The following is a 19646-nucleotide window of genomic DNA, read 5'->3' on the forward strand; positions in this document are numbered from 1 at the left end:
AGGGGCCATCGAAATGTGAATGATGTATGGCGCTCTTATGACGATGGCTGGTTGATTTCGAGGGAATGGTCTTAGTAATGGCGACACCAACCATCACGGTGAAAAAAAAGAGAGATGCTGCACCTTCATCCGAGCTCTCACCAAACCCGCCCCCCCCGTGGATGGATGGCCAACGTTTAGCGTAATCCAAGCGCTCGTCCTCCATTCGCGCGTGTGTGGGAGGATACATTCATTCTTAAACAGTTTTTCTTTTCGAGCGTGCTATGCCTCCCAACCACCACCCACCCACACACCTACAGGGAATGGTGGGCCGTATTGGCACGTTGAAAGCACCCAGAACCAAAGGGGAACGGTGTGTAATGTGAATATAAATATTATATGGGTCGATTTGGGTAAGCTTGCCACATTCATGTTAATGGCTGTGTAATTCATTATGCATTTGGTCTATTATCGATGGAATTACGACGGTCGTGGATCGGCTGCATCGGCATCAGTTGGGGACGTGGAAAACAGCGAACGAAAAACCGTTAGTTATGGCGCTTCGCTGGCGTCCGGTGGTGGATGGTTTTTTTTCTTATATCTCTCCTCCAACGGTGGTGCCAACATTAGATGCGCCCGTTAAGAGTTATCAAGAAACAAGCATTCCATCTTTGAAGCGATAGCGGCCTAGTGAGCTTTTTCTTTTCTCCCTCCCACACAAGGCGAAGGAAAGTTTTCCCGAGGCCACTTCTGCCGGGTGGCTATTTGTTTTATCCTCCTTTTTCTTGCCGGACGATTGCGCCCGTTAGAGGCCGCAAATCCGCTTGCCGAACAACTTGTGCGGACTTCTGCTGCTGCAATGGGAAAAGAAAAAGTTGTCGCTTGGGGGGTTGGACGTGGTAATTTATAGACCGAAGAAGGATGCAGTTTTAGCGTGCTACATACGGTTGCGAATGGTGGAAAACTTCGCACACTCAATGAGGGAGAGCCAATAAACTGACCGGTAAATTGCTTGCTATCGTGTGACAAGGCGACGTTATCGTTTCTGAGATCGACCACTATTCTGAGCGTCTTCAGCATTGGTCATTGGTCATGGAGAAAGATTGTAAGTTTGTTTTGAAGATTAAATCGAGCTCAACTTAACGCCTTGTCGAACACCATATTGCCGTTGACGAGATGTTATCATTTATCTCAACTTATAAGAGCTGTATATAATAATCTAAATAATATTACAAAACTCGAATAAAAAATTTTTAGAGAATAGGAAATAAATAAAAAAATATTAACAATTTTATCGCATGAAAAACCTTCCACAAAAACAGAAAGAAGCTCACTAGTAGAAGGTTCGCTGTGCTACATGAAGACATAAATGAAAAATATTCTTTTTTAGATCATAATGCTGATGGAACCAAATGGCTTGTCCAGTTTTCCGATATTTTATTGCTCCCAGACTTTTTTCCACGCTCCATCGTTGATGTTCCGTTAAATTTGATTTTGAATAACTTTTTTCTCTAAAGCTGTGAAAAAAATGAACGAAAAAAAACCGGATTCTCCGGCAATAATCGAATAGCGGGCGTTGACAGGGAAAAAAACTCCCCGAAGGGATAAATTAAATTTCAACAAATCTCCCACCGGGTCATTTATTGTTCGGTTTGACCTCGTTAGTGGCGCGTTTGTAATTTCATTCGGGACAAAATTTACGTGTTTTGAAAAACGGGGGGAGAACGGGCACAGTAAAAAGGAAGGCCCAGCGAAACAACGCGTGAAAAAGCGAAACGAAGGTACGAAAGCGAATGGTTTTTTTTTTAGTTCGCTCCACCCTAAACGGACGATAATTTCCCATTCATCTATTACGAGCGTTTTGATCAACCATAATTGGACTGTTTTCCCCGCGTCTGGCTCCCGAAATCATGCTCCACCCTTGTCCCAGCGGTATTTAGGCGCGATTCGGGTTGGAAACCAAAAAAGGAAGAAATAAAGTGTCCCATTCGTTCGACCCGCGCATTACCAAAAACTACGCGGGATACGGTTCAATTTGTTTCGATCTCATCCCCAACACTTATCGGTCGGTCCAAGTAGACCGAGCTAGGGAAAGCGAGAAAAAAAATATCTCACCATACAAGCAAGCTAACCATACAAAACAAGCCAACGGTACGATGAACGAGATAGCACGAGACATCCACGAGAAGAGGAAAATGAGGTTTTCCACTCGTGACCCGCTTGAATACTCGAACCAGTAGCCAGCACCCAGCTCGAGACCATGTGATTTGTTTTGCTGATAAAAACCCCGTTAGTTTGATCTTCGGAAGCTGCCCTTCTCGCTCGCACACCTTTCGCACCCGAGCTTTCGCACTCTCACTCGCTCTCTCGCTCTCTCGGTTTCGAGCACCAGCCTCTCGTGGTGTCCTTGTGGGCTGGCTTTGTGCTGCTCTTCGGTGTGCTTCTCGAGAGCGAAATGTGTTTGTTTGTTGTTTACGGGCAGCTCAAGCAGGCTTGACACAGGCAAGATCCCCAGCATCCCCGGTTGTCCTCCAGGTGACCGAATGTCGCGCCGCACCGGAGCCAGCATCATTCTGGAGACAGGAATCCTGGAGCCAATACTGGGAGGATCGATACAGGGCGCGTGGAGCCTTCGTCTTCTCGAGATGAAGAGAGCTATCCTGGTAATCTCGCTCTCGATTGACCTTCTGAAATGGGGAAACTAAACGTGCTCTCTCTCTCGCTCTCTCTCTCACCAGACCGAACAGCATCAGCTTCATCTCGGCACCGGTGCAAATCGAGGGTCTGACCAAGGCTTTCATTCAAAACGAGCCAACCCTGTCTGGGTGATGCCAGTTTTTCGACGCCATCGGTACAGCGAACAACGCGCGCCTTTGACAGCTACTCCAGACGCGCCAGGACGCCACCGGAACGGATCGGGATCGGATCGACTCATAAATTGGGCGCTCGCTCGCAGGCTCATGCGTGTGTGTTTGTGTCTACGTGTGTGCGTGTTTGTGTGGAATCGTAACCAGCTGGGTGTGCTTATCAGAGTAAACCGTGAAGGCCACGCGTCCTCGACGTTGTTGGGTCGTCGGCCGTAAAGAAAAAAACAACAACAATCCCGCGTTTCAACCTCACGTCCTGAGGGTCCTTTTTCGGTGCCGTGTGCGGTGTTCCGACATGAAAATGCACCAACGAGTGCACTAACCGCAAAGTGTGCAACAACAACAACAAAAAATCAGCCACAAAAACACACAGACACTAATAATAACCGTGTCCTGCCAAATCAATCAATCTACCGTGGGCTCGTTTCAGTCGCCAGCCGCGATTACGGAAGCGTTTGTGCTTGACCCCCTCCTCTCCGTCGCACGTGTGTGTGTGTGGGTGTGTGTTGCCTTTTCCACTCCATTATCAGCCACCGGTGGTGGTTGGCAGAAGAAAAAAAAAACCCTGATAAAACCTAATCCGGTTACGGGTCACAGGCGGCTGGTTGGGTTGGTGGTGATAGAAAAGAAATAGGAAAAATAAATCACACACAACAGGGAGAACTCGAACCTCGCTTCGTCAACAACAACCGTGCGGGTGATAGTGTGTGTGTGTGTGTGGGTGGTGTGAGTTTGTTATGCTACGGTGTGGTGTGTGCTGAGAGTGTCATTGTTGATGTTGATGTGGTCGCTTTTGTGTTGTGCTTAAGTACCTGAAAAGTTGAGCCAATATCGGCTTCTGCTGCTGCTGCTGCTTTTGCTGCTGAAGAAGTCGCGTCGGTGGCGAGATCAACCGTTATCGATCGTGGCCATCGGGAAGGCGGACTTTATCGAGTTTTCCGGGGTGGGCGGGTGGTACGGTAGCGTACGTGCGTGTGTCCCCTTTTTCTTGTTGCCAGCGTGGAGGAACAAAAACTCGCCAAGACGTGGGCCGAAATCAAGAAAGGTAAGCGACGCGCAAGAAGTCCATCTTTTCCGGCGGATCTCCGTTTTGCAGGTTGCTCGCCTTTTTTCTTTCTTCTTCTTCTCGTTCACCCATCCCACCCACTCACGCCGTCTGTGCTGTCCCTATTCGGCGGTGGCTCTGGGAAAAAGGGTGGTTAGGCTAAGGGACCACTAAGGAGCAGTAGAATGAAAAGCCTTTCGTGTGGTGCTTTGTGCGCTCGTTTATTTGGTTAACTCACCAAACGAGACACACACACACCCACATACGCACGCACGCACGTAAAAAGGTTCATAAAAATAAAACAAGCCACAGGATGCGATGGCCACAGGACATTCAAGAACGCGGGAGAAAGCGAGTGAGAGAGCACGATGGGTTGAGTGGAAAAGCTAGAGAAAGCGATCTGCAGACGACCGATATAAAAGGCAACCGAGTCGGGGTTACAAAAAGAGTGCATCTTGATGGTATTGTCCATTAAGTACGCTCCATAATTAATGTCTTTCGGGGGCCAAGGGCAGCAGCAATCCATTCCGTTTCCATTTGCAACGGCAGGGGTGGGCAGGCAGACAGAGGGAGGTCCGTTTGCAAAAACATTAGCAAACATTCCAAATCTGCAAGGTTTCTTTATTATTAAATTTCCTATTTCTTCACCCTCCCACCGAGTCCCGACCACTGCTGGAGGCCGGGTGAGTTTGGCGCTTCACTTCCCATTCGGGAGCATAATTTTCGCACAAGGATGAAAAAGAAATGAATCCCTTGCCAGCCTCGGCTCGTTCTTGTGCCCGTCGGCCATCCACTCGGCCAGGGTTGCGCACTTCATTTGCAGCGGCCGTAGTCCATCATAATTGTAAAAGTTACCTTCCTGCAGCCTCAAGGAGCGGCAAGTTTTAATTCATTTTGCTTGTATAGTGCGAAGCCGCGTAGCGAGCATGGCCTTCTTTCTCGGGGGGGATTGAAGGGAAGTGAACTTCGCGAAAGCCTCCCTTCGGTGTCGTCACGGACGCGAGGATGCTAAACTTATTCATCGTTACATTTGCGTTCCCGGGCAGCTGCAATCTCGAGTTCGCGCTTTGTGCGGACCATCCTCAGATAGTGCTGCTGGCAGTGGGGGACGAGCGGCTGAAAATTAAATTAAAAGAATGAGATATATCTCCACTACCGCCCTGCGAAGTCGTGGTGCGATGGAGACGCCTGGTGCCTTTCATGATGAGGCCGATGGAGACGCCTGGTGGCTTTCACGAGGTGCCATGTGGAGGAGGTCTGCTGATGGAGCGAAACGAAGGACAAAAAAGGCTACGATGCTGGGTGGCTTTGAGTTAGGGGCGGGTTTTCTGCAGCAGCAGCAGGTGCTCGCTTTGGAGGCTTGCCGTGGCAAAATGGACAAAGAATCCACTGGTAATCGTGCACTCTTTATTTGTGCTCTCGTTGCGCTCTAATCATACCAGCAATTGTAGCACGACGGAGCAATTGAAACGGGTCGTATAATTGTACAGCCGGTCAAGATTCGTGCATCTTTTCATTTTCAATTACTGCGGGGGAACTTATTTTGCTTCAAATTAAGTTATAAAAGCAACCAGTGCACCTCAATTAACATGGATAAATGGGCGGTCCGGGCTTTGAGGGAGCATATTTTACAGCGTTTCCTGTGAAAATCCGCTACAATAAACTCTAATCTTGTAAAACAGTTCATTACACAAACGATACAGATACATACATTAGACTTTGCTTTAGCAAGAAGTGCTGAAGTTGGATATATAAACACAATCACAGCACGTTGAAATGTTTCATGCGAGCATAAAACTAAGCTCATATTTGTCCTGACAACACTGCAGTCTCTAGTCAAAGCCCAAATATGGCTACAAAACAAACAGAGCTCAACTTAGAACACATACGTAGAAGCCTTCCGGCAGGAAAAACACACATTTAACCAGCGTGTTTGTTTAAAACCATTGCAGTTTTTCACTTTCAAAATGTAACACCACCTAAACATTTGTGTATTGCTGTCAGAAAGAAACTACATTACATTGAAACTGTTTCAACTGATCTTTTATTCGGAAAAGATTTTTTACAACACTTTTATCACCCTTACCGAAATCGTTAGACCGCTTAATGTCAGCGAATGACACGTAAAAAGGCACTGGTTTAATCTTGGCGCTGTCGTGTCAAGCGCGTAATTTCAAAGATATTCGTATGCAGCAGTGATAAGCATGAAAATTCATAAGCTTTTACTCAATTCCATTGCAATACTCTCGGTGGCGCTCTGCGAAACGAAACATTGCCGCCTTATTGTCTCGGGGATAGTTTGGGCATGAATTGGGTTTTGGGCCATGGAGCAGAAATTCCAGCAAGTGCCCTCGGCCCTCCCTAGCCTGTGTTCCGGGCATTCCTCGCAGTCACAAAGGTGCGCACCGAAAATGGGACTGAAATTGCAAAGAACCTGTTTCTCACAGCCGCCTACCGTCACAGGTGTGTCGGTGTGTCGGTGTGTGTGTTTGCCAGCTTGCGGAACATCGCAGTAGGCATTGCTTGGAGCTCCACAGACGGGCACCGCTGGTGCTGCAATTTGTATTCAGAATGTACGGGGATAAGGCTAAAATCTTTCCCAGCATTCGGTGTAGTGAGTTGCGTAATTTGGTCGAGAGAAATGCAGCAAGCAAAAGAGAAAAGAAACACCCAAAGCAAAACAAATGCGGATCTTTTTGCGACGAGAAGTTTCCGCCAACGATCATATGGAGCGGCGAGAATAAGTGTGTAAGATGTGTAATGCTCCCAGGCTGTCAGCAACAGAGTAGATTATGCTTCCGAGCGGTGGATGATCATTTTCCGGAAAGTTAATTTAACTAATTTTTTTGTGTGTGTGCTTTACGCCACCCTTACGACGTTTCCCCGAGAGGGAAGAAAGTCTTTGATCACCCACATTTACAATTTCCGGTGCCGTTGTTTGGGTTCGGCGGATTCTTATTCGCGCTGATTCTCGTGTTTGGAGGAAGCGAGCGTGTCGCAAGCAAGCAGCTGCCCAAATGGTGATAGTAGTAGGCACGAACCAAAGAAAAAAAAACACGTCCAAATCCAAAAAAACACGTCCATCGGCAGGCCAAACAGAACAGTAAATGCGTCTTCCGCTTCCAGATGTGCCGTTGCCGTGGCTGGACGTTTTTGCTGGCCATGGTTGGTACGTTGGTACGTTTTCGCATTAGAGCCGTGGCTGTTGGCGAGTATCAACGCGCCAGAAAGCTTTAAAATTTATAGCCACCGCATCTTCCGCGTGGTGAAGGAGCACCGAAGGAAAGACATATCGTAAATCAATAAAATTTATGGGCTTCGATTATTTGTTATTGAACATTTTTTTTCATCTCTCTCCCGTGCTTCTATGCGACCCTCCCCCATTTCAAAGATCGAACGTTAGCGGGACGTGGCACAAAGGCCACATACTGGTCAATGTGGTGGAATGAATAACATTTCTCAATTTGTCGTCAACCGAGGGGGAGCGTGTTTTAGTTTCCGCAGCGTGTTGCAACAGTTATCAATGGATTTTTTGTTTTGTTTGGATTTTATAGCTAAAATTGATCTAAATCTAACTCATGGACCCTCTCCATAGCATCGCACGCGGGAATCATTAAATTGATAAAATGGAAACCATGGATTCAACCTCAAGCTCATCTAATTAAAATACCTCACGTGCGGGAAAAAACATATTATTTCTATTGAAAAATTTACCACGCAACTCGAGCGTGAAAAATACGCTCCCGTATGGCTCTGCCGTGTGCGTTGGCATGGTAAATGGGTCACGGGAAGCAATATCGCATCGTTTCCAAATTTAGGACCGACAAGAGACATACCCAAACACATACACAGCGGTTTGATGTTGTAGTTTCCGGGGTTTTGCTTCGCTCTCGAATCGCGGGGAAAGCAAGCAACACACTAGAAAATAGCTCATCCGAATGCGCTTCGTTACGGATGCAGCACGCTTACGGCGCACGAGTGCATCGCACTGCGAATGATAAATACGGCGCAAAAAAAAAAAGAAACGGGAACGCTTTGTCTAGAAAGCAATTAATTCCTGACAGTGAAACGTGCTTGCCGCTAAGTGGAATGGATATTTATGTTTTAAATTCCCCACCACGCCAAGTGTTGCTTCACGTTCGCTGTTAGTGACCATCCTAAGCCGTGCAGATGCAGACAAATAAAAGCCCTCCGATCAAAAGAGCTCGAGTGGTTGTTTCTTCGTTTGAGGCTGCTTTAAACGAAAGCATATTTTCTTATCATATCTTGAATGAAAGCAGCAGCTTGTTTAAACAAACTTTATTGCTTTGGAATGGAACTTCCACTCGAAGTGTAAACGTAACAAACGCCAAAGACCCATTTTCGTTGTGTTGTATTGCACTTATTCCCATGAAACGTGGTAAATGCTTATGCTTCTGCTCATATCAATGCAAGTGATGCATGCCGAATGATCGTGAACGATAGCGCCTGCTTTACAACGCCAGCGTGCACAAGATTCTCGGCGGAGGCTTTGTTTCTAAAGCCAAAGCTTTTAATCCACAATCAGCATAATAGTAGCATACTAGAACCAGTTTGTGAGGAATTAAAAATAAAAAAGCGAACACTCTCGCTCTCTCTCTCTCTCTCTCTCGATGCCATTGGCGAGTGGCTGCACGAGTTTCAACGCCCACGAGCATAGTGTCTGTTACAACAAAAGAGGAAAGCGATATGCTTTCAACATGCATCGTGTCGGAAGCAGATCCCCATTCGCCTTATGGGGTACGGTGGGCAAAAAAAAGCAGAACAGTGCGCCTTTTTTTTTGCGCGCTTCCTTCCCGGAAACCCGGTGTCAGTGGCATGCGTTTTGAAAAAGGCATATTTATTGCCATTCACCGCTCGCTGCGGTCCGTCCGTACGGTTGCGGCAATTATCTAAAGCGGGATTCATTGCCCCAACCAGCCAAAGTGGGACGTGCAACGTGTACGACGGGACACATGCACAGTGATGAAATAAACTGCCAGGACCAACTTCGAGCGTTGTGGTGGCTAGGACCAGGCGCTACATGTGCATGTTAGTAATGAGCGTACAAATTAAATTATATCCCGAACGCGGCGCGCGTGTGTAGCGCCTACGATGGCGTAAAAAATAAAGGGAACGGTTATTCCTGGTGGCTGGTGACTAAGTGAGTAATTAGATAAACGTGTCCATTAATCCAGCTCCATTAATGGGGGACACTGGGAACAAAATGTCGCCACCACAGCAGTGGAACTATTCGTGGTGGTTATTGATTTGCGCGATTTAACCCACGATATAGTGGACTTTGGATGTCGCTCAATTTCTTCTTATGCTCAATGCGCTGGATCGATAAATATCACAAAAGAGCTAATAAGATCACCAGCGACGGGACACAGTCAAAACATGATATATATATTTTGGGAAGAAAATGTAAAAATGGAAGAACATTAGCGAAACGCTAACGCCCCCGGGAAGGAACTCGGTAATGAAACTCCAGTATTTACGCCCATCGCGGGAAGCCACGTGGCACTCGTTCTTATTTGCGCAATCAAGCCAATAAGGAACGTTGGCGTACCGAAACCCAAACATGCAAGGCTCTGCGCTCAAGGTCCTTGCCTTGGAGTCCTTCAGCCTTCCAGCGACAGCTGCAATACTCGACGACATGACCGGCTACAAGACAAACATTCGCGAAAAGGAGTCGCTCTTTTGCTTGTCTCCCAAGACTGCTGTTTGTGCTTCGGGTTTTTTTTCCTTCATTTTACTCCATATCTCTCTCTCTCTCTCTCTCTCTCACTCTCTCTCTCCCTCATTTGTACCCGTCTCCTTCATTAGCAAGTGTGGGTGGTCACATTACGCGACCAGGAGTTGGGATAGCTTTTCAGGGCACGCGGTTTAGCAGGGGATGTGGGCGTAAAGAACAAAAAAAAAAGGTCGCAAGCAAATAAACCTGCCCCCGGCGAAAAGTCCAGCACGTATGTGTAACCCAGCGTGCCGCGAGCGTGTGTTACACTGCAGATGTTTTGTGTCAGTCGCAGTCGCATCGGAGGAGCAGATTTCGCTGATAAAGTCGGCGAGTTTGGGTAACATAATCAGAAAGCTAGCGCGAATGTCTCTACTTCGCTTATGTTCATGGGAGAGGTGATAAAAAACGAAGTTATCGTGGTGCGAAGCGCCAAGGAAGTGCTCCAGATCGCAGATGGTGCCAAGGTTTCTCGATAGGGCAATTATGCTCACCTTTTCTCAAACGATAAACTTTGTCACAAAATGAATAATGAACGCACATTCCAGCAAATGCGGGCTGCTGCGGATGCTTCTGCATTCGTCTGGAGCTTTTCACCTTTTTTTGAAACTGGTATTTTCTACGACGTCGGTCCGCAATGCAATAACGTGAAATTGGGCACAAAAATGTTTCACCTATTATTAGCATATTTTTAAGGTATTATTAGAAAATCAACGGAATCGGCGTGTATGTTTGTTCCATGTTTCACTCTTTTCAATGGAAATGTCTTTCTACGTGGACAATTTCGGTGGATTTGCAATAATGCCCGGATATTGTAATCAAATTTGTGCTGTAACCGTACGAATGTGTGAAATTCCATTTTCTCGCGCATAAACCGTAAATTCTATCACCTTCCCTTTGTTAGAATTTTTTTAAAAATGGATCCCATCGTATCCAATTGAATCGGATGAATGCGATGGAAGGATCATCAATTCAAATCCCAGCTCATTCGTTAGCGCCCATGCATGTCCTTTTCCTTTTATCCTATTCTAACGTTATCGAAAAGGATGCTGGGTTGTGGGTCTAAAAAATAGCTGATGGCATTAATGTTGCGGTAATGACATTGAAATGGCCTATTACATTATTCGGATTACTCTAAAACAGTGTCAAACACATCTATAATTCGTTCTTTCTTCAATGGTTACGGTTGGTGATGTTTCTAGCATAGCATGTAGGGCAGTCTTAAGTCCCATTTTTTTACTCACTTATGTTAAATATGATATTGCCTATCAAAAGTCCGATAGTTTGCTATGAAAATGTCAAAGTTACAGACTTCTAGCAGTTATATCTTCGATGATTCAAAGCACCAAAGTAAAAAAGCTTGCTCAAAAATGGGTATATTTTATAATATTGGAAACATAAATTATTCAATTTTTCAGTAAAAATAAAATAAAAGATTAAAATTTGATATTAATATAGTGTTTGGGCTATAACGACATAAAAATAAAAAAAAATCAAGTTTTTCAATTTTGGCAATGAAGAGAAAAAATGTTTAAAAATGTTGTTTAACATTTTATTCCTACAACATATTTTAACATATAATAATGAAATGGTGATTGGCTCCCTCTTCGAACAGCAAATATGTTGAAAATGGGTTTGATATACACACTGCAGTATCAAATCTAGCGAACATGACTGTACAGTATTGACGAGCAAGAGCTGTACCATTGAAGCACTAAATCATTTTATAAGTATCAATGTCTGAAATATAAGTTGTTCGATTTGTAGAAAGTATGATTCACCCTTTCTATTAAGTATTTTGCATTTCTTCTAGCAAACATAAAATGTGAATATACTATTGTCCCCCAAAATATTGATTTTACGGAGTAGAAAAAAAATAATTCAAAATCTAGCTACTAAAAGTGAGGCTTTTGATATCTTTTGATTGATTTTTTTTCTTAAAAACTAACATTTTGATTAATGTTGGTTTTGTTTTTAAATCACAGTATAACGTTTTTGACAAAGAAGGTCTCCTATAATTTTTACTACTAACAATAAGAAAAAAGAAACTTAAGTTAAAAAAATAAAACCATTTCTTGTTAACTGTTTTTTTTATTAACTACTGTCTTTTGCTTTAGCTGACTATGAAAAGTCTAAAATAACAAGTAAAAATGTGGTAAAAATCATATTCGCTCAACGACAATTGCTATTGTAAGGGGGATGTGCATTAATCTTGTACTTAAGCTTGAGTTATATACAATTCATTGATAAAGTATGTTATATCTATGCAGACCTGTACTATACTGAAATTTCTATATTAAGCACAAAAATACCATAAAAATATCAAAAATTAGAGAATATAACATAGAAAATATAAATAACCTTATGCAAATGTATTTGTAGGATTCAGTTTAAGTTTTATTTAATGTTTTTGAAACGAACAAAGCTTTTAACATACTTAAGATTAAAAAATGAAGGAAAGCAAATTTCGTCGTCATAACATGATCACCTACAGGGATTAATCCAAAATGAACCTGAAACAAAAATTAAAAAGATCCAAAAGATTTAATTATGCTTAGTTTTGTTAAAAAAGCTCTTTTGAACCTGTTTTATTGAAAATTGTTGCTTAGTTATGGAAACACATATTTATGACCGAGGTTTGTTCCGAGCTGCCCCTTAATGCTATCTGATCTAATCTAATCGAAGTGATTAAAAATTGTATCACTTGAATTCAAACTACATTACCACCACCGTTAATATTATTAGATCTTGAAGCTTTTGTGTTTTCTTACTTGAGCTTTAAATTTAAAATTATACGTGACGTAGAAGAACTATAAGACATAGTGGGAATATTTAGTTAAATAAGCCTTATGATAATTACCTAATATCAATGAGACAATGTTGCATTGTTGAATTTTTGGTGCAATATTCGATATCTAAACAAGGTTGTAACTTTGTTGAATGTAGGCTAGATAATATATATTTTCACTGTATAAATATCTACTACAATGATATTTTTATTGAAATAATCGACAATAATCGTCGTTGAGAAAAAATACCGCTTAAACAAACGGCTATACTTTATTAATGAGTGTAAAGATTTCTAAAATTCAATGTTTCAGTAATTCAATATTTCAGTCTCAGAATGCATGGTTAACGAACTCAAATTTTGATTCATCCTGAAAAGTACGCAATTCCTATGAAGACGACAACACTAAGGCATCAGGAGACATACGAAAATCTTTCACAAAAAAAATGAAATCTTTTAAAACCAAGGATTCCCGCCGAAGCGATTGTCTAGCAAAGTGATACACCACGGTATTGATCGCATAATTCCATGTGACATTTAGGATGATAGGTTTCAAAATTTGTATTACGTTTTGCTGAGCTTTCAGCACTACGTTAAGGTAGCGCGTTTTCCACGTTGATGGGCTGCAACAAGGAATGGCTTTAAATTATTTCCCAGGATCAACGGACAACCAATTTGCCATCGGCGGCTAATAAGCACTTGTCAGCCGTCGCAACAGAAGCCGAATTCCTCTCCGCTGGTGTCACCTGTAACATTCCGGCATGGAATCCATTCGAGTGTCAATTTTCACACCATCCATCGACGGACAGCCTGTAATAGAAATGTCAATCTCGTGAAAAGCGTGAAAAAAAGGACACAACCTGAAGATAGCGTCCACTAACATGCGCGCACATTTCGACACCATTCAGCGTCGTTTCGTGAGAGCTAAAAGGTTAAAGCTCCCTCGCTAATCATGCATCCTGAGGAGGATTTTCTCGGCACACAATTGTGGTACCTGCGTTTCTGTGGAGTAATTCGCAAGGACACGGCGTTCCACACGTTTCGTCGACGTTGCGTCTTTGGCACAGTCTTCCTGTTCATCATCCTGCAGATGATCTTCGTCGGGCTGCATGTGAAAGAGTTCGCCAAGATTTGTGATGCTATCCCGACGTTGATCATCAGTGCTTTTTCATTTTCCAAGTGTCACGCCTTCGTTTTCCATTCCCGCGACCTGTTCGCGCTGAGTGATGCGTTTAAGGTGCTGCAGCAGCACACAACCGCCAAGGACGAGGCGTTGTTCGAACGAAATAACCGCTTTCACGCGAAGCTAACGCACATGTACATGGTGTTGGCGTTGATCGTGGGTTGCTTCTACGTTGCCAGCTCCATCGTGCAAGAAATTAGCCTGTCGCGCGTGGAAGGACACGTCGTGTTCGTAACACCGATGGCGTGGGTATCCTTCGAGAGTGCCCTCGTACCTCCCATTCGATGACACACACAGTTTCAGTTTTTCCGTTTCGTTTGTCCGGCTTACCCACACAGATTTCCACACAACTACCAGCACCCGGTGGTGTACGTCGTGTCGTTCCTGTTCAGCTGCGATGCCATGCTCATGGGCATCTTCATTAACGGAAGTGTCGATGCGAGCTTCTCCGAGTTGGCGACAAGCGTTAGGATCCACTTCGGGCTCATCCAGGATCGCTTCCGGTCGCTCGATTTCACCGTCGCGGATGCGGAAACTCACCTGAAGGCGACCGTCGAGTACCACGAGGACGTGCTGGGCCAGTGCCGGGTCCTGACGGGGCGCTATCAGTACGTGGTTTTTTCACTGCTGCTGCTCGATTCGGTGCTGCTCTGTGTTATTGGCTATCAATTTGTGATATTCATGAACACGCCACGCGTTATCATGCTCGTCGCGATGGCGTTCGTGATGATTTTACAAGCGGTCATATATTGCTACCACGGTTCCACGATATACGATGAGGTGGGGATTTTTCTTTCTTTCTTTTATGCTGTTTTTGCTGTTTGTTTTGTTTTACCAAACCACCTTGACCACGCACCCGTCTTCCGGTGCTTTTCACAGAGCCTGTCCGTGGCCGACGCGATTTATCAGAGCAATTGGTATGAGGCCCGGCCAGCCGTGCAGAGGCGGGTGCGTTTATGCATGACACGAGCCCAACAGCCCGTCGTCACCAAGGGTGGCTTCATGAAGGCGACTTTGCCCATGCTCAAGAAGGTGACTGGGGAGTTGATAAGGATTTCACGTGTAGCGGCATGTAATGATATGCAAATTTCGTTACAGATGTTAAGCTCCACGGGATCATACATCACTATGTTGCTTTCTTTCGAGGCAGAGGAGCCGTAGGCATCTCGTCCTAGCACTGCTATCAGTGGGGCCAACATGAGCACGAAAACCGGCACAAGGGGGTGATGAAGTTCGCCTCATTTAACGCCATTCCGTGGCGTTACCCGTGTTGCTGTTGATGCTGTTTAAATGTTGTTGTTGGCCGTACCACCGTAACCGGCGCACGACCGGTGGGAATGCAAATATTTTCGTACAGTTGATAGCAACCCAACTCCACCCTGTTAGCTGTTTAATCACAACAATGCGCACCTTCGCCTTCGAATGTAGCACCATTAATTTCGATCACGAGCGCGTTTAAAATAAATAGCGGCTTTAAATGGCGCCCATTTCTCATGCGATGATAATAAACCAGAAGGATTAGTAGCGAACGTTTCGTTTGCGTTCGCGTTGTTTCATTATTGATGAGCCGGTGTTAAGTAGCTGCCATGCCGCAGAGATTGTTTCCATTTTTCTCTTCCTTAAATGCGTTGTGCAGAATATCCCGGCAAGTGTCATAACTTTACGAAGCTCTCGTATTTGCTTACAACAGCGTTGGATTCAATGCTAATCACCTTTGGGAAACGTTATATAGGGGATTGCTGAACAAGTTATGCGTTTGTTTGTTACGCTTGGGTGCCCTATACACTTTAATCTTCAAGCATGAACTGCTTTGCTTTACAATAATAGGAAGTGTTCTAACTGATAACTACTAAAAGAGGACTTTAAGTCCACCCAACATTCGGTGTAGATGGAGAGACATTCCACTGAATCAGTATTTATTCCGTATGCGTAACGAAATGCGTCTTCCCATTGTTGTTTCAGGTCTCCAATCGCTGTGGATGACTACGCTTTGCAGCCCTTGGAACCAAGGTCAGCGGGACGAGTATCCTTCGAAAGCGTTGGCGAACTTTCTATATTCCTCGAACTTTGCTGCAAAAGGTAAGTAAGAAAGGCAGGTAGGCGATAGCTCAAGTGAGCCCTGGCGTTGGTGCATTGGTTCGATAATACTTGCAAAGAAATTCGCACGAAACACGATCGGAGTGTTGATAAGGAAATGTGAAGGAAAATAACGTCGATGGCGAACCAATGAATAGCCTTATATTAGCCATCAAACGGTATCGTGTTTACCAGCAGCAATTCAAAAAGCGAAAGAAACATTGCGTAGGAGTATCTCCATGACACTTGGCAGGAGCTTTTTGGAGAGCAATCTTATTGTCATGGCAACCATGATCCCGAAATTTGATCCAGTAAAAGAACTTTAATGTTCCTGAGCAAGAGCTGACGTTCTTCAGAAGAAGAACCGAAATCGTTATAAATCGCGCTTGCAACATGTTTGCATTATCGAATCGAACACTTTCAGCGGTGATTGCAAGTGAATTAACAGTATTATTATCAACATTGCATTCCTTTTCCTTGATTTAATAGAGATGGATGATATTCTGGTAGCGGAATGCAATAACAGGAACACCGTCTATGTGCTGAATTCCAGCTACCGATATGGGGTAAGTCGTTGAATCGTTCTCTCCTTTCGATGGGATCGTTCCGAAACCCCCGCCCCAGTCGAGCCGAGTCATGAACTTGTGGAATGTTTGAGCATTCTTGACTGTGTTTTTGTTTTATCCTTCCACCGGAAATAATTCGACGAGCAGTCTGAGCTTGTGCATAATTCCACCCGATTGCCTGGCGCTGTTCATTAACACGCAATTTTGTTCATGATTCATGATGAAAGCAATTTTCGGACGGCCGGTGGTTTCGAGCTGCATATTTCGAAACGCCTGTATTGTGTGTGTTTTATCGCGTGCTAACCCATTTTAATTGATCTCGCCTCGCTCCCCCGTGGGACAGAATTTGGACATGATAGAGCTGTTCGGTTCGCCTGCTGGCCGGGCATTAACGCTGAATAATAAAACTGCAGCCGAGTTGCAGCATGGCGCCAGACCGATGCCCGGTAGCAGAAGCGAATCCCAACCGGGCGGAAATATCACCTCCACCAACATCAGCAGCATTATCTGCCCTGATGGGAGCAGTACTGCCGGCCATCACTTCATCGAATCGAGCGAATTCATTAGGTTCGCGTCCAGCAGGGAACCAACCGCAGCCGCCATCGCCTTCCGCAGTAAAAGCGCCGATGCTAGCAGTAAAAGCGGAGTGCCGGTCCAGCTGGATCAACCGAGCAGGCGGAATAATTTGAAAATGGCCAAATTTTGGAAGCTGTTCGACGAGGACCGGTTACGGAAGGCCAACGGTGCGGAACGGACCGGTGATAAGCTCCGCCAAAGGTAAATATTAATGCGGAAGTGCTCGCGTAGCTATGTCCCATCTCACTCACACACTCTCTTTCTCGCTTATTCACGCACGCCTATGCACTCGGGAACCACTTCCGTTTGCTTTGCAGCCGTTGGATTGCACCACCGGTGGCCGATCGGGCGACGGAATCGGTCGACAAATCCGCTAATGATTTGTACAGCGAAGCAGCCCAGCTGTTGGGCATCAAGTGTGCCCTGACAGACAGCTGTCGGTGTATAGACTGTCAGGTGAGGTATCGCGTTTCGAATGACAGATTTCACTACTCCGTGGCGGATTCACTACTGGCTACAGCAACGCTTTGGTGCTGATGAAGTTCGGTAGCCCCCAAACGGCAGGTGGCAAATATTTAATCGGTTCTCCTTATCGTTTGTCCCATTACGGGTCGTGGAAAATGTCTGCTAGTGGTTGGAACACGTTTTCCTGCTGCACAAACTGTCTGTTGTTAGTGTTTGGTTTGCCAACGTTGGCGGTTATTAGGTGACATTTTCCACCATAATGTGTCGGACTATGTTAACTAGATCATGAAATTGTTTGCACTCATTATGCAATTAACAAACCAACTGTGACACTAGCAATATTCATTCTGTTCATCTGTACTTTCGACGAAAATGGTGATTTTGACATTTTTTTATGCATTCCAGAGCCAGTACTTCGACTGCGATGACGATGCGGACACATATTCGGAATACTCCGACAAATCGTACGACCTGGAGGACAATTTGTTCACACATCGATCATATTATAATGATCACTCGACGGTACCGTCGGTGCCAGATACAGACACCTTCGGGGCCGCCGGTGTCGCTGCAATCAATGACCGTTTGAATCGGCACCGTCTTCCGCCCGGCCGGTCCTGGGACACGGAAGGCGACGCGCAGGATGTCAATGGTAATGAATGCCAGCATTATTTGCATAGCACCCACAATCCGTCTTCATTGAATTTATCATTGGATGAGGGACAGCCACCGGCAAGCGACCGCTCTCAATTGCCAATTGATACGTCCGAAACCGAGGCCCGGCACCCGGAATGCCCGGAGGAACCCGATGAGATTGGAGCTGCCGGTGCGAGCGTGGCATGAGAAAGGTTGGTATATCCGGGCTGGGCAGGGTGCACGGCAGGGACTGAGATTTTCCGGCACAATTATTGATCTCACAATTTATCTTGGGATAATCACCAGTCCGCACCGGTGAAGACCGTTGCCGACGGGCGTGTATTTTTATTTAAGCTGTTTTTCTTCATCGCAAACACGACCGAATGGAGCCAAGCGCTCTGATCCGTTTGGCTCCATTCGCCTGTCAAAATGTTCTTTTCAAAGTTGCTCATCGAAGGCCGCCTCCGGTCTGTGTGATGTCCGTTTCAGGATTACGGCTTCAGAGGCCTACGAAGACCCACCAGCGACCTTTTCAGCCACCGTTAGAGAGGAGGAAAGCATCGTGCTGGTCACCGTTGATGGCTTCAGCTGCACCAATGAGCCCGGGAAGGAGTGCTCCTGCTCGTGTTGCTAGCATTTGCGGGTCGTTTTATTTATTTACGCCTCCGCGGACGAATTATGAAGGCGATAGCTGGAGCTCTCCTGAAAACACATGTCCCACACGGCATCGCGATTGTTCCAGCAGCTGTGATATGACGGAGACCCTGTTGTTTGGTTGTTCGCGTCCGTTTGCTGTTGTTGCGATGCGAAGGACGAAAATTGCAAAATCAGTAGTACATTGAAATGCCCCTCGAGCACCGTATTACAATGTTTTGAAATTTGGTTCTTTTCTTCGTAACGGTTTCTGTAAAATGTCGTTTATTGTGATACCAATTGGTTGTAATGTTTGTACGTAATAGAGTATTTAAAGCTTTGATTATTATGGAGTTTAAAGTGGCTGAGAGGGACAGTAAACGTAATCTTAAAATTCTAAAGTTTTGGTATTTTACCTCCAGCTTGAGGTGTTATTCAATTTATGCTTTTGTACGATAGTAAACCTAAAACTACATCTCCACCGAGCTGGACGTCATCGTATTTTCCAAACGCCTGTGAAACATCCTGTGTATCAAAACCCAAAACTTACGTGTTCAGCTGTAGATCGCCTACGGCTAGCGAATTTTGAAATACAACCATTTTCCATTAAATGGACCGACTGCTGGTCACGACCAAAAAAAGCGATTGACGCAATGTAGAAAAAAGAAATCGTTAGTGGCACCAACGTTCGAATGCAACGTGCTGTGGTTCGAAAATCTTGTTACTCTAACCCGTTCTTATGAATGATGAACGTAAAAATATTCCACGTTGAGCAAAATAATAAAAAAAAACTCTAGACTTATTACGTGCATGAAAAAAAAAGTAAACAAAACTATTTGCCAAATCAACCAAAAATCAAAATATACAACCATAAATGATATGTGTAAATGAATGTCGTGCAGAGCAGCAAAAAAACCTTGTTATAGCATATGCCTTTGTACCTTATAACAAAAAAAAAACAAGTTTAAATCCGCGGGACGGGCAAGCGAAAAGCTTAACGCCACCAAACAATACTTAGTGAGTGAACCTATTTATTATATTTTAAAAAAACTTTCAGATTAAAACAAAAAACATTGTTATTAGTCGGGTTACATGAAA

General features: G+C 44.7%; 2 protein-coding genes across 2 annotated transcripts; both read left to right on the plus strand.

Moving 5' to 3' along the window:
* Positions 1-13365: 13365 nt before the first annotated feature.
* Positions 13366-14757, plus strand: LOC128724386 (odorant receptor 82a-like). Its single transcript, XM_053818112.1, has 4 exons — positions 13366-13841; positions 13935-14376; positions 14476-14628; positions 14695-14757. Exons 1-4 carry the CDS (start codon positions 13366-13368, stop codon positions 14755-14757), a joined length of 1134 nt encoding a protein of 377 aa, XP_053674087.1.
* An 818-nt stretch (positions 14758-15575) lies between these two features.
* LOC128726699 (uncharacterized) lies at positions 15576-18522 on the plus strand. The gene is made up of 6 exons (XM_053820522.1): positions 15576-15675; positions 16162-16238; positions 16582-17015; positions 17132-17270; positions 17685-18127; positions 18405-18522. The coding sequence occupies exons 1-5, from the start codon at positions 15576-15578 to the stop codon at positions 18120-18122; spliced, it is 1188 nt and encodes a 395-aa protein (XP_053676497.1). The 3' UTR covers positions 18123-18127; positions 18405-18522.
* The last annotated feature ends 1124 nt before the right edge of the window (positions 18523-19646 follow it).

The sequence above is a fragment of the Anopheles nili genome, chromosome 3 (assembly GCF_943737925.1).
Source record: "Anopheles nili chromosome 3, idAnoNiliSN_F5_01, whole genome shotgun sequence".
NCBI lineage: Eukaryota > Metazoa > Arthropoda > Insecta > Diptera > Culicidae > Anopheles > Anopheles nili.